This window comes from Ranitomeya variabilis, chromosome 2, assembly GCF_051348905.1.
Source record: "Ranitomeya variabilis isolate aRanVar5 chromosome 2, aRanVar5.hap1, whole genome shotgun sequence".
Classification (NCBI taxonomy): Eukaryota; Metazoa; Chordata; class Amphibia; order Anura; family Dendrobatidae; genus Ranitomeya; species Ranitomeya variabilis.
Genome location: NC_135233.1, coordinates 307,717,596 through 307,731,638, shown reverse-complemented (window position 1 = coordinate 307,731,638; position 14,043 = coordinate 307,717,596). Strand labels below are relative to the sequence as shown.

Below are 14,043 nucleotides of genomic sequence, written 5' to 3'. Positions count from 1 at the left end.
TACTGTGTGGGCTGTGTTATATACTACGTCTCTGTGCTATATACTACATGGCTGAGGTATATGTTACGTGGCTGGGCAATATACTACATCGCTGTGCTCTATACTACGTGGGCTGTGCTATATACTGCATGGGCTGTGTTATATACTATGTCTCTGTGCTATATACTAGGTGGCTGTGCTATATACTATGTGGCTGTGCAATATATTACGTGGCTGGGCAATATACTACGTGTCTGTGCTATATACTATGGGGGCTGTGCTATATACTACGTGGGCTGTACTATATACTACGTGGGCTGTGCTATATACTACGTGGGCTGTGTTATATACTACGTGGGCTGTGTTATATACTACGTGGGCTGTGTTATATACTACGTGGGCTGTGTTATATGCTACTTGGCTGTGCTATATTTCTCTGCTGTATCTGTGCATCATGAATCGTGGTATGTGTTAAAGAGGGGGGCCCACTGAGACTCTTTCGCCCGGGGCCCTCAAAAACCTGGAGCCGGCTCTGGCTTCACTGATTGGTCATGCCCGGCTGCGAACAATCAGCGACAGTTGCAGTCTGCCCGCGAATTGGCGCGGAATTTGAACCACGCTTGGCTAATTGGTGGCCGAATCCTGTGTATAAATTGCATTATTCTGAAAACTTCATAACTAAACTACATACATATTCTAGAATACCCGATGCATTAGAATCGGGCCACCATCTAGTTATCTACATATCTATCTATCATCTATCTATCTACATATCTATCTTCTATCTATTATCTATCTATATCTATCTATTATCTATCTTCTATATATTATCTATCTATCATCTACATATCTATCTATTATCTATCTATCTATCTATCTATCATCTACATATCTATCTTCTATCTATTATCTATCTATATCTATCTATTATCTATCTATCTATTATCTATCTATCATCTACATATCTATCTATCTATCTATCTATCTATCTATCTATCTATCTATCTATCTATCTATATCTATCTATCTGTCTATCTAGCTATCCATCCAGACTCGGACTGGTCCACAGGGAGAAGGTGAATCCCCCGGTGGTCCCCTGTGAAGCAGTGCTAATAAGTAATAGTCAAACACTTGATTCAATATTTACAGAGAAAAGTACCATCTAATCATTCATTAAATAAACTACTTAGTTTAATCTTATCTAGAAGCAAAACTAAGTTTATGTACTAAGGATCAGGTTATTTTTACATATAGCTGACCAGTGGGACCCTAGGTTCAATACTTCTGGTGGGCCCTTCCCACCCCAGTCCGATAATCTATCTCTCTGTTTATCTATCTTGTTTTGTGTTTTTATTATTATTATTATTATTATTATTATTAGCATTTATGGCATGTACACTCCATATTTCTTTGAACTTTATTCCAGCTTTAGATTTTTTTTACATTATATTTAGCCTATTATTCCTACCACTCACTCATACTACCTAACCTAAGGCATAGATTTATTATTACTGGAGGTTGTTCGTGTTGAACTAAGTCTCTCTTTTTATGTGTCTGGCCCTCGGTGTAGAGTTCATTGCAAGATGTCAGCCTCTGGGAACACTTAACATCGGCAGGTACTGATGCAGCAGTTGAAAATTTAATCAATTGGTATCCATATAATGCATACACTTAAAGTTCCCCGAGGAAGAAGAGTCGTCTTCATCACCGGCTATAATATGAGAATGCCGATGGGAGCATACTTGTATTATTGTCACATGCCTGTGCTTACCCAATGAGGTTATCTCATATTTGGACCATTGGTTAAATGTAAGGATAGGCAATGATTTTTTTTTGCAGCAGGGCATTGAGATATTTACAGCCATATACTCATATTAGTAGCATAAGTATGTAATAAATTGGATTCTCTTTAAGCCCTATAATATTACATTTAAATGGTCGCTTTCATAACCTATCAGAACTTTGTAATGTATCCTAACAAACAAATCTACTTCTTTCTTGACTTTTGGTTTACTTCTCTTCCCTCCTGCCTTCTGGACTCATCACCCCCCCTCCCCCTGAAAAACACCTGAAATCAGCCTTGGTTATATAAAAATGGACTGCCAGCACAGTGATATGTCAGGTTGCTGAGCATATCAATGTACCGTATATGGGGAGGGAGGAGGATGTGTTAGGAGAACTCATTGCAGTGATGGAACAGGCAGAGAGACATGCAGATCAAGCTGCTTCTTCTCTTACTTGATTTATCTCATTCTAGTGCTGGATTCATAGCTACACTGCTCAGTTTTGCTGTGTAACGTCTTCATTGTGGCTACTGCTTCTATCTGAGTGCTACATGGAGACAGGGGAGCAAGAATCCCTCATGTCTGTAAATGCCCTGTATGGGAGACATCAAAGTAGCTAGTTTCTGCCCACTAGCTCAGAGACAAGTGAAAACAACAGTGAATGTCGGCAGAGGTGGAAAATGCAGGTCAAATAATGATTAAAACAGTGTCATTCCATTCTGTAGATATAGCAGCTTATTGTGAAGTCAGCAGAACTGACAGATACGCTTTAAAGAGTACATTTGGTCAAAAGGTAACGAGAGATAATGAATTCGCTTATATGGGGAACTAGATGAGTGTGAAGAACATGTCAAGACTCAAGAACTTCTTTCAATCATTATCATTCACTTTCTTTGGCTAAATCTACCTCAATACAAATGCTATCAATAAATGTAATGGCATGAGAAGGATAAGTCACAAAACACTTTAGTCCCTTGACATGAAGATCATAATACTGCACTGGTTCATCACATCTACAACAAAACATGATGACAACACAGCAGCTGAAAAAAAGCCAAGCCTACTGGATTTCCACAATCTCTCTATATGAATGCGGTTCCCTATCATCACATAGGCATGACGATGCTTTCACGTGTGCCATTATAATGCCTTATGGAGAAAGAAAAAAAGGTGGAGGAACTTCCTCTCCTTAAGGACCCGCTCCTTGCACCTTACATTGACTTTAATTTGGCATTTGACAAACTCTATAAAAACAGCATCTGGAAAAGCAGCCAAATATCTACAGATAAATGCGCTGTGTGGAAATGTAGATAAACATCATTACCAAATGTACACTATCCTATAAATCTCAGCATGCACATAACGATGCTTCCTAAATGTAAAATAGGTTATCCAGGAATAATTCTGAGGATATCGAGCATGGAACACGTCGTAAACACAAACATTTACTTGCCAGGAAGAACAATCGGAGGTCAACTTCTGATGCCCATTTCTCCGCTATCACTATCCGTAGTACCAATACTGGTATCCACAGCTGGAGGGAAATCTTTATTCGTTGCCTTGGTATTTTCATGAGCAGTTGAGGTAAGGACAGAGATGGGCAGAGGATTAAAAAACCATCATGTCAGAAGGGAAAGAGCAGCAGCCTTCTGAGGACAATCTGTTCTGCTCTCCCCGGTGTCTGTAACGTGCCCTTTTAAATCAAATGGCACCTAGATTCAGAGCTATCTGGTCCGGGGCTGCAGGAGAACGGAGAATATCCTCACATTATTTCACATCATTGACACTGAACAGGGAGGGGAGATGTTTATTTTTAGAAGAACAAAAAAAAGCAAAAGAAAATCTCCGAGGGGAGCTTTAAATTAAGAACATAATTTCTTCCAGAAATATTAAGCCTATTTTTTTCATTAACTGTTCTACTTTTCATGTCTAAGGCCAAAAAAAGACTTCCGTTAATTGGAAATTAATTATTTCTGGGTATCGCTTAATATGGAATCCAGGTAGCAATTTAAGGGCTACAATAGTTCAGGCCCCTTCGTAATATTTAAAGAGGACCTTTCACCATGTCAATTGGGCGGTTTTTGCTCTTACTGTATTCCCGTTTCTCCCTGAGTAATCCCTTTTTTTAAATCCACCGTATGGTTGTATAGATATATAGGTCCTCTTTATTTAGTTCACATTTTTATGGTTTTTACTAAGGGGGCGTGGCTTATAGGATTCTATGGGAGGCGTGTCTTTTGGCTGCCTGGCATTATTACCCTGTGAGCCACACCCCCTTGGCAAAGACCATAAAAATTAGCACTAAATAAAAAAAATCCATATATCTGAAACAATATGGCGGATTTAACAAAAAACAGAACAGAATACAGAGCACCAGATATATATATATATATATATATATATATATATATATATAAACAAACAAACCTCTGTCCTTGCAATAGGTCCTCTTTAACTATTACTTTAACTTAACAATAGCACTGTTTTTAGTTGACAGTAGGAAAAATGATGATGGTTGTATAGATATATAGGTCCTCTTTATTTAGTTCACATTTTTATGGTTTTTACTAAGGGGGCGTGGCTTATAGGATTCTATGGGAGGCGTGTCTTTTGGCTGCCTGGCATTATTACCCTGTGAGCCACACCCCCTTGGCAAAGACCATAAAAATTAGCACTAAATAAAAAAAATCCATATATCTGAAACAATATGGCGGATTTAACAAAAAAACAGAACAGAATACAGAGCACCAGATATATATATATATATATATATATATATATATATATATATATATATATATATATATATATATAAACAAACAAACCTCTGTCCTTGCAATAGGTCCTCTTTAACTATTACTTTAACTTAACAATAGCACTGTTTTTAGTTGACAGTAGGAAAAATGATGATGGTTTGCCTTTAATTATATTACAACCACTACAATATTTCTATGTGGGATTTAAAGGGATGTCCGAATCGAAAATTAATTTTCATACTAAATGCCTACTTAGTGCCATAATCTATTTTCTAATATATTTTAATTAAAAGTCCCTATTCTTCTCTAACTACACAATATAACTGCTTTATTTTTTTAATTACTTTCTTTTGAGAATCACAGAGCATACTAGGATATTCAAATGAAGTGTCATCAGGGGTCCCCAGTAATGAGCTGGCAACAGAGCGCACTGTCAGTGCGCGTTGTATGAGGATTACCTGGCATGCTGGAAAAGCAGAGACTAGCACCGCTCCCGCTAGAGATGTCACATGTGGTTGCAGTGCTGGTCTCTGCACACCGAGTAATCCTCTTACAGTGTACACTGACATTGTGCTCTGTTTCTCTTTACTTCCTATCAAAGCAAGAGAGAGAGTGCACTGTCAGTGTGAAAATCACATACTAACAACAATCTATTGAGCATCTGTCAAAATTAACAAGCCATGCATGCTCAGTAGAACAGGGACTAGCCCAGTCCCTGAAACAAAAGGTCACTGCTGACTCTTTGTTTCAGCGAGCGGGCAGAGGCTGCAGCAGTGACCCCAGCCTATGGCTCTGATGATGCATTAAGTATCCCAGCATGCAATGGGATTTTTATATGAAGCATCAAAAAGGAAGTAGCAAAAAAATAAAACAAAGCAGTTATTGTATTTAGGGATGAATAGAGACTTTTCAATTAAAGTATATTAGGAAATAGATTCGATTAAGGCATTAAACAAATAAGCATTTAAAATGAAAATGAATTTGTGATTTGGACCACCCTTTTAAATATACTGTATTTCTCATGATCATAGTACATTTAATAGGCTGTTCTCACACCTAGTGGCAGATTTTAGAATTGTAAGTGTATGGGGAGGACCACACAAGATGAAATAGCAGAGGATTTCACTTGCAGATTTATGCAGATAAAATAAAAAATGGATGGAATACATTAGCTGGAGATGGCATTTTACACATCTCATTCATATGCTGCTGAGATTTTGCACACTGAAATTGACCTGCACTGTGGATTTTAAAATCCACTGGATATCAATTTTTTATGTAGATTTTCACCATGTAGATGTTTTTTAATGTACGAGGGATGACATCCTCCTGTCACATTTGCCTCAAATGGATGGATTTATACTTGGGTCGGTCAACACAAGATGGAATTGTTGCTCTGCAGATTTCTGGAATTAAAATCTACAGCAAAATACAATGGGAGCAATATACATTAGATATATCACCGGCATGGTGCACACATATTCTGCATGGGTATACATTACATATCTCACCCACATGGTGCACACACATTCTGCACGGGTATACGTTACATATCTCACCCACATGGTGCACACACATTCTGCATGGATATACATTACATATCTCACCGACATGGTGCACACACATTCTGCATGGATATACATTACATATCTCACCGACATGGTGCACACACATTCTGCATGGGTATACATTACATATCTCACCGGCATGGTGCACACACAATCTGCATGGGTATATATAAGGGTATGGCTCCACGGCCCGGAGGGGCGGCGGTATCGCCGCTCGGCGCTAAGCCCCGCCCCCTTCCTGGGACGCGATCATGCCGGATGTGTTAACTCTTCACATCCGGGATGATCGCTCGCTCCCATAGGGCCCTGTGATATGCCTTGCGGGGACGCTGCGTCCCCGCAAGGTGTACGGGCATGCTGCGATCTGAAAAGACGCGCAGCATGTCCGGAGTCGCAGGGCCGCCGCGTGCGGGTTTCCACGCATAGTGGAGACGGGATTTCATAAAATCCCCTCCACTATGCAGGAACATCTGGACGCTGCTTGTTTGACGCTGCAGTGCTGCGCAGCGTCAAACAAGCAGCGTTTCCTGAACGTGGAAACATACCCTCACATATCTCACCCACATGGTGCACACACATTCTGCATGGATATACATTAGATATATCACCGGCATGGTGCACACACATTCTGCATGGGTATACATTACATATCTCACCGACATGGTGCACACATATTCTGCATGGGTATACATTACATATCTCACCGGCATGGTGCACACACATTCTGCATGGGTATACATTACATATCTCACCCACATGGTGCACACATTCTGCACGGGTATACATTACATATCTCACCCACATGTTGCACACATATTCTGCATGGGTATACATTACATATCTCACCGACATGGTGCACACACATTCTGCATGGATATACATTACATATCTCACCGACATGGTGCACACACATTCTGCATGGGTATACATTACATATCTCACCCACATGGTGCACACACATTCTGCATGGGTGTACGTTACATATCTCACCCACATGGTGCACACATATTCTGCATGGGTATACATTACATATCTCACCGACATGGTGCACACACATTCTGCATGGGTATACGTTACATATCTCACCCACATGGTGCACACACATTCTGCATGGGTATACGTTACATATCTCACCCACATGGTGCACACATATTCTGCATGGGTATACATTACATATCTCACCGACATGGTGCACACACATTCTGCATGGGTATACATTCCATATCTCACCCACATGGTGCACACACATTCTGCATGGGTATACGTTACATATCTCACCCACATGGTGCACACACATTCTGCATGGGTATACGTTACATATCTCTCCGACATGGTGCACACACATTCTGCATGGGTATACATTCCATATCTCACCCACATGGTGCACACACATTCTGCACAGGTATACGTTACATATCTCACCCACATGGTGCACACACATTCTGCATGGGTATACATTACATATCTCACCCACATGGTGCACACACATTCTGCACGGGTATACGTTACATATCTCACCCACATGGTGCACACACATTCTGCACGGGTATACATTACATATCTCACCGACATGGTGCACACACATTCTGCACGGGCATACATTACATATCTCACCGACATGGTGCACACACATTCTGCACGGGTATACATTACATATCTCACCGACATGGTGCACACACATTCTGCACGGGTATACATTACATATCTCACCGACATGGTGCACACACATTCTGCACGGGTATACATTACATATCTCACCGACATGGTGCACACACATTCTGCATGGATATACATTAGATATATCACCGGCATGGTGCACACATATTCTGCATGGGTATACATTACATATCTCACCGACATGGTGCACACACATTCTGCACGGGTATACATTACATATCTCACCGACATGGTGCACACACATTCTGCACGGGTATACATTACATATCTCACCGACATGGCGCACACACATTCTGCATGGATATACATTAGATATATCACCGGCATGGTGCACACATATTCTGCATGGGTATACATTACATATCTCACCGACATGGTGCACACACATTCTGCATGGGTATACATTCCATATCTCACCCACATGGTGCACACACATTCTGCACGGGTATACATTACATATCTCACCGGCATGGTGCACACACATTCTGCATGGGTATACGTTACATATCTCACCCACATGGTGCACACACATTCTGCATGGGTATACGTTACATATCTCACCGACATGGTGCACACACATTCTGCATGGGTATACGTTACATATCTCACCCACATGGTGCACACACATTCTGCATGGGTATACGTTACATATCTCACCCACATGGTGCACACACATTCTGCATGGGTATACGTTACATATCTCACCCACATGGTGCACACACATTCTGCACGGGTATACATTACATATCTCACCCACATGGTGCACACACATTCTGCATGGGTATACATTACATATCTCACCGACATGGTGCACACACATTCTGCATGGGTATACATTACATATCTCACCGACATGGTGCACACACATTCTGCATGGGTATACATTACATATCTCACCGACATGGTGCACACATATTCTGCATGGGTATACATTACATATCTCACCGGCATGGTGCACACACATTCTGCATGGGTATACGTTACATATCTCACCCACATGGTGCACACACATTCTGCATGGGTATACGTTACATATCTCACCGACATGGTGCACACACATTCTGCATGGGTATACGTTACATATCTCACCCACATGGTGCACACACATTCTGCATGGGTATACGTTACATATCTCACCCACATGGTGCACACACATTCTGCATGGGTATACGTTACATATCTCACCCACATGGTGCACACACATTCTGCACGGGTATACATTACATATCTCACCCACATGGTGCACACACATTCTGCATGGGTATACATTACATATCTCACCCACATGGTGCACACACATTCTGCATGGGTATACGTTACATATCTCACCCACATGGTGCACACACATTCTGCACGGGTATACATTACATATCTCACCCACATGGTGCACACACATTCTGCATGGGTATACATTACATATCTCACCGACATGGTGCACACACATTCTGCATGGGTATACATTACATATCTCACCGACATGGTGCACACACATTCTGCATGGGTATACATTACATATCTCACCGACATGGTGCACACATATTCTGCATGGGTATACATTACATATCTCACCGGCATGGTGCACACACATTCTGCATGGGTATACGTTACATATCTCACCCACATGGTGCACACACATTCTGCATGGGTATACGTTACATATCTCACCGACATGGTGCACACACATTCTGCATGGGTATACATTACATATCTCACCCACGTGGTGCACACACATTCTGCATGGGTATACGTTACATATCTCACCCACATGGTGCACACACATTCTGCATGGGTATACGTTACATATCTCACCCACATGGTGCACACACATTCTGCACGGGTATACATTACATATCTCACCCACATGGTGCACACACATTCTGCATGGGTATACATTACATATCTCACCGACATGGTGCACACACATTCTGCATGGGTATACATTACATATCTCACCGACATGGTGCACACACATTCTGCATGGGTATTCACCTGTGGTGTGGATTGTAAATCTGTAACATAGGAATTTCTGTTGCAGATTTTTACTTCAGATCATCCGCAGCAAAATCTAACTATTAGTTTTAGAGCATCAGTGCAGAATAAAGTGTGGACTTCCCGGACGGTTATAGTCTACAGACAATTTAGAAATAACTAATATTTATTCTGCTCTGATGGAGACATGTGGACATAGATAGCTGGTGCTATTAGGAAATGCAACACCTGGTACATATGGAAACACAGCAGACCCCAATACACTCAGTCGGGTGCCGATAGTGGTTCTGGCTCTGCAATTATTTCCCCTAGGTTCTTATAATGGTGCAATAGAGCAGAAATAAAAGCACACATGGGACCAGAGCTGAAGTTAATTGGGGTCTCTACCCTGCTTTTCTTTGGGTAAAGATCCTATAGACATGCAGAATGTAGCAAGAATTGAGCTTGAACAAGGAGTTCCTCTAAAGAACTCCTACAAGAACTTGACTACCGTGCTGTATTCTTCCAAATAAGAGTTTCTCTACGTTAATGAACTGCTGAGTTATTAAATTCTCTGTTGTTTAAGTTTTATTTTATCCTCTTATAAGTGATAACACCAGCCAAGATAATGGAAGCTGCCATCACATTGTCACATCTATTAAAGACGCTAGATATTTCTCTCAGTATATGGAAACCTCCCGCATCTAGATCTGGGCCACCTTCCAGCATATACCAGCGGCTGAAAGCAGCTTTACCTTAATTGCTACTGAGGTAGAGCTGAATCCTCAAATCCTAAACAGGATAGCATTTAGAAGAATAGTAAGACAACATTTCTTGCTTGAAAAAGGCTCACATCTTGAGCCGAAATGTCACCATTTTGGGCCATTAAATAGCACTTTTTTTTACCAGCTTTAACTGGTGTTCTGCTTCCATTTTTTTGTTATATATTTATAATATTACACAGTGCTCCAAAAAATAAAGAGAACACTACAATACCACATCTTAGATATCACTGACTGAAATATTCCAGTTGCAAATGTTTATTCATTACATAGTGGAATGCGTTGAGAATAAAACATAAAAATGGTCAATGTAAATCAAAATTAATAAAACATGGGGTCTGGATTTGGAATGATGCTCAAAATCAAAGTGGAAAATCAAATTACAGGCTGATGCAACTTCAGGAAATGATGCTCAGTAGTATGTAGCCACCACGTGCCTGTATAACCTCCCTACAAGGCCTGGGCATGGTCCTGAGGAGGCGACAGATGTTCTTCTGAGGGATCTCCTCCCAGACCTGGATTAAAGCATCAGTCAACTCATGAACAGTCTGTGGTGCAACGTGGCCTTGGTGGATGGAACGAGACATGATGTCCCAGATGAGCTCAATTAGAATTCAGGTCTGGGGAACGGGCATCAATGTCTTCATCATGCAGGAACTGCTGACACTTCAGCCACATGAGGTCTAGCATTGTCATGCATCAGAAGGAACCTAGGGCTCAGTGTACCTGTATATGGTCTCGCAATGGGTATGAGGATCTCATCCTGGTACCTAATGGCAGTCAGGGTACCTCTGGCGAGCACATGGAGGGATGTGCAGCCCTCCAAAGAAATGCCTCCTCACACCATTACTGACCCACTGCCAAACCGGTCATGCTGGAGGATTTTATAGGCTGCTGAACATTCACCGCAGCATCTCCAGAATGTCACATACTCAATGTGAATCTGCCCTCATCAGTGAAGAGCACAGGATGTTCTTTGACAAATGGCAATCGCCCTGCTTGGTGTTGGGCTGTAAGCACAACACCTAATTGTGGACTTCAGGCCCTCATACCACCCTCATGAAGTCTGTTTTTGACAGTTTGAGCAGACACATGGATGTTAGTGGTCTGCTGGAGGTCATTTTGCAGGGTTATGGCAGTGCTCCTCCTGTTCCTTCTTGCACAAAGGAGGAGGTAGCTGTCCTGCTGCTGGGTTGTTGCCCTCCTTTGGCCATCTCCACGTTTTCTGGTGTACTGGCCTGTCTCATGATTTCTGTTCCATGCTCTAGACACTGTGCTGACAGACACAGCTACCATTCTTGCCACAGCTCACATTAATGTGCCATCCTAGATGAGCTGCACTACCTGAGAAACTTATGTGTGTTGTAGACACCGACTCATGCTACTGTACAGTACCTCTAGAGGTGAGAGCAATGACAATATTCAAAAGTGACCAAAACAGACAAAAAGATAAGAACAGAGAAATAGTCTGTGGTCACCCCCTGCAGAACTATTCTTTTATAGGGGTTGTCTTGTTAATTGCCTAACATTTCTACCTGTTGTATGTTCCATTTGCAAAACAAGAGGAGAAATTGATATACAATTGGTGTTGCTTCATAACTGGACAGGTTGATTTCAGAGAATGCCAGAGCCATGCAAAATGACCTCCAACAGGCCGCTAACAGCTTTCAGCTGTTCACTGTTACCCACTCCCATCTCCTATATAATCTGGGCCCTGGCTAGCACTCATCGCCAGAGCAGCTTATGCTGCATGGTTAATAGATGGTGGTTGGAGGTTGTTGTTTGAGAAGGCATTTGGATTTATCCAAGACTGTTGCTAGGTTTTGGGTGTGTGCTAATTCCCCTCCTTCTTCCACTTTGGTTTGACCCCATCCTCCACTTCCCAGTGTATACAGTACCTCTTGTTTTGTGTGAATATATTTGTATGATTGGCATTTTCCTTTATCCCTGTTCGTATTACCTTGTTAGTCTGGTTGTGTATTACAGTACAATACTACTCCCCTCTTGCCTGGGTGAGGGAAGGGTGCAGACTAAGGGCGGATTCAGGAGCTAAGGCAAGATAAGTGGCCCCAGTGTCTTCACCATCAGAAGTAATCCTGGGATCAGGGCAAGCTAGGGTGCACCTAGCGTTAGGGACAGGGAATAAGCCCCTGGTCCCGGGACACCCGACAACCAAGTCGTGACAAGCTGTCTGACAATACCCATTTATGAAGATGGAAATGAGCCATTAAATATGGAGCTTGGTCTCCTCACTTATTCTTTTCATTCCTGGGTTCTCATATCGAGCTGAATGATACAACTATGGACTATTATTGTACAGCTAATTTGTACTGAAGTTTTATTTTCTTCTAAGAAATGTAGGTAATTTCATTCCTAATATAATTAAAATAATATAATATTCTAATACTTACATGTGTAGGCAGATACAGATCATAGACTGTCCCAGAATCAACATCAATGGCATGAAATCCAACCGTAGACCCAAAAATAACCTTCAGCCTCTGTCCATTTTCCACCGTTAGGTCGACAAATAATGGTTTTTGATGTAAGGATGAGAACGACTAAAATATGAACAGACACAAACAGAATATTAGACACTAATGGTGCATTATATATGACCTATTTAGTAGTACATAGTATCAGTCAGCAGTATGCTATGTCCAATTATCTCTGCCTCCAGGCCTTCTCTTTGACCCAAATGTCCTTAAGTGCACCGACAGGTCCCCAAGTGCTAATGCGCACTCATAGTGTATTTAGATTAAGGATCTGTGGTGGGTTCCATCACTACAACGTATAAGTGTGGGGAGTAGACTGTGGTAAACTGTACCTACAGTAGAGTAGTAAACCCTGTCCTATTACATCTGGAAAATGTATGACAACTAGCATAGTGAAAGCTTTGCTCATATGTGCACATTTCTTTATGGACATTTCCAAATAAGCGACCATATAGCCATGTGGATTTTCACTGTAAGAACACTAGTCACGTTAGGTCTAAGGTCTAAGAGATCTATTTAATAATGTATTCAGTTTGAATTGTGGAAAATGGTGATTGATCTGCTTTAACTGCTTTTAAGGGATTGTCCTCTTTCATGTTTGTCCCTAAGCTCATTTTCACACACATATAAGAAAGTAACTGCAGTTTTTTTACATACATTTTTTTTAACTGCTGCCTGCAATGATAGAGGTTGTTAGTTCAAATCCTGATGAGACCACATCATAATAAAAAAAGAGAATTTTCTATTTAATTACCATAAATATGTGCAGAGCAAAGATGCCAGGCCCTCCTCTCGAAAAAGAGGAGCAATGAAGATGCTGAAAGAAGACATCTCAAAGAGAGGAGCGTTAGTGAAAGTCGGGACAAAGCCCTGACCTGTCAGGAAAGAGGGACTGCCTCCTCAAATCACGGAAGTCCAGCTAAATTTGGGATGGTTGGGAGCTCTGACTACTGATATTAATGACTTAATCCTCATAATATGTCATCAATAAGAAATCTGTGGAGGTCCGATACTGTGCGCCAACATTAATCAGT

At 41.3% G+C, this 14,043-nt stretch overlaps 1 protein-coding gene across 1 annotated transcript in view; it reads right to left on the bottom strand.

Annotated features, from left to right (window-relative positions):
• Positions 1-14,043, bottom strand: part of NRK (Nik related kinase) — a 348,898-nt gene that overhangs the window by 44,719 nt on the left and 290,136 nt on the right. The window contains exon 29 of the mRNA XM_077285205.1: positions 12,926-13,075. Within this exon, the coding sequence (XP_077141320.1) occupies positions 12,926-13,075 (150 nt within the window). The remainder of the gene's footprint in view (positions 1-12,925; positions 13,076-14,043) is intronic.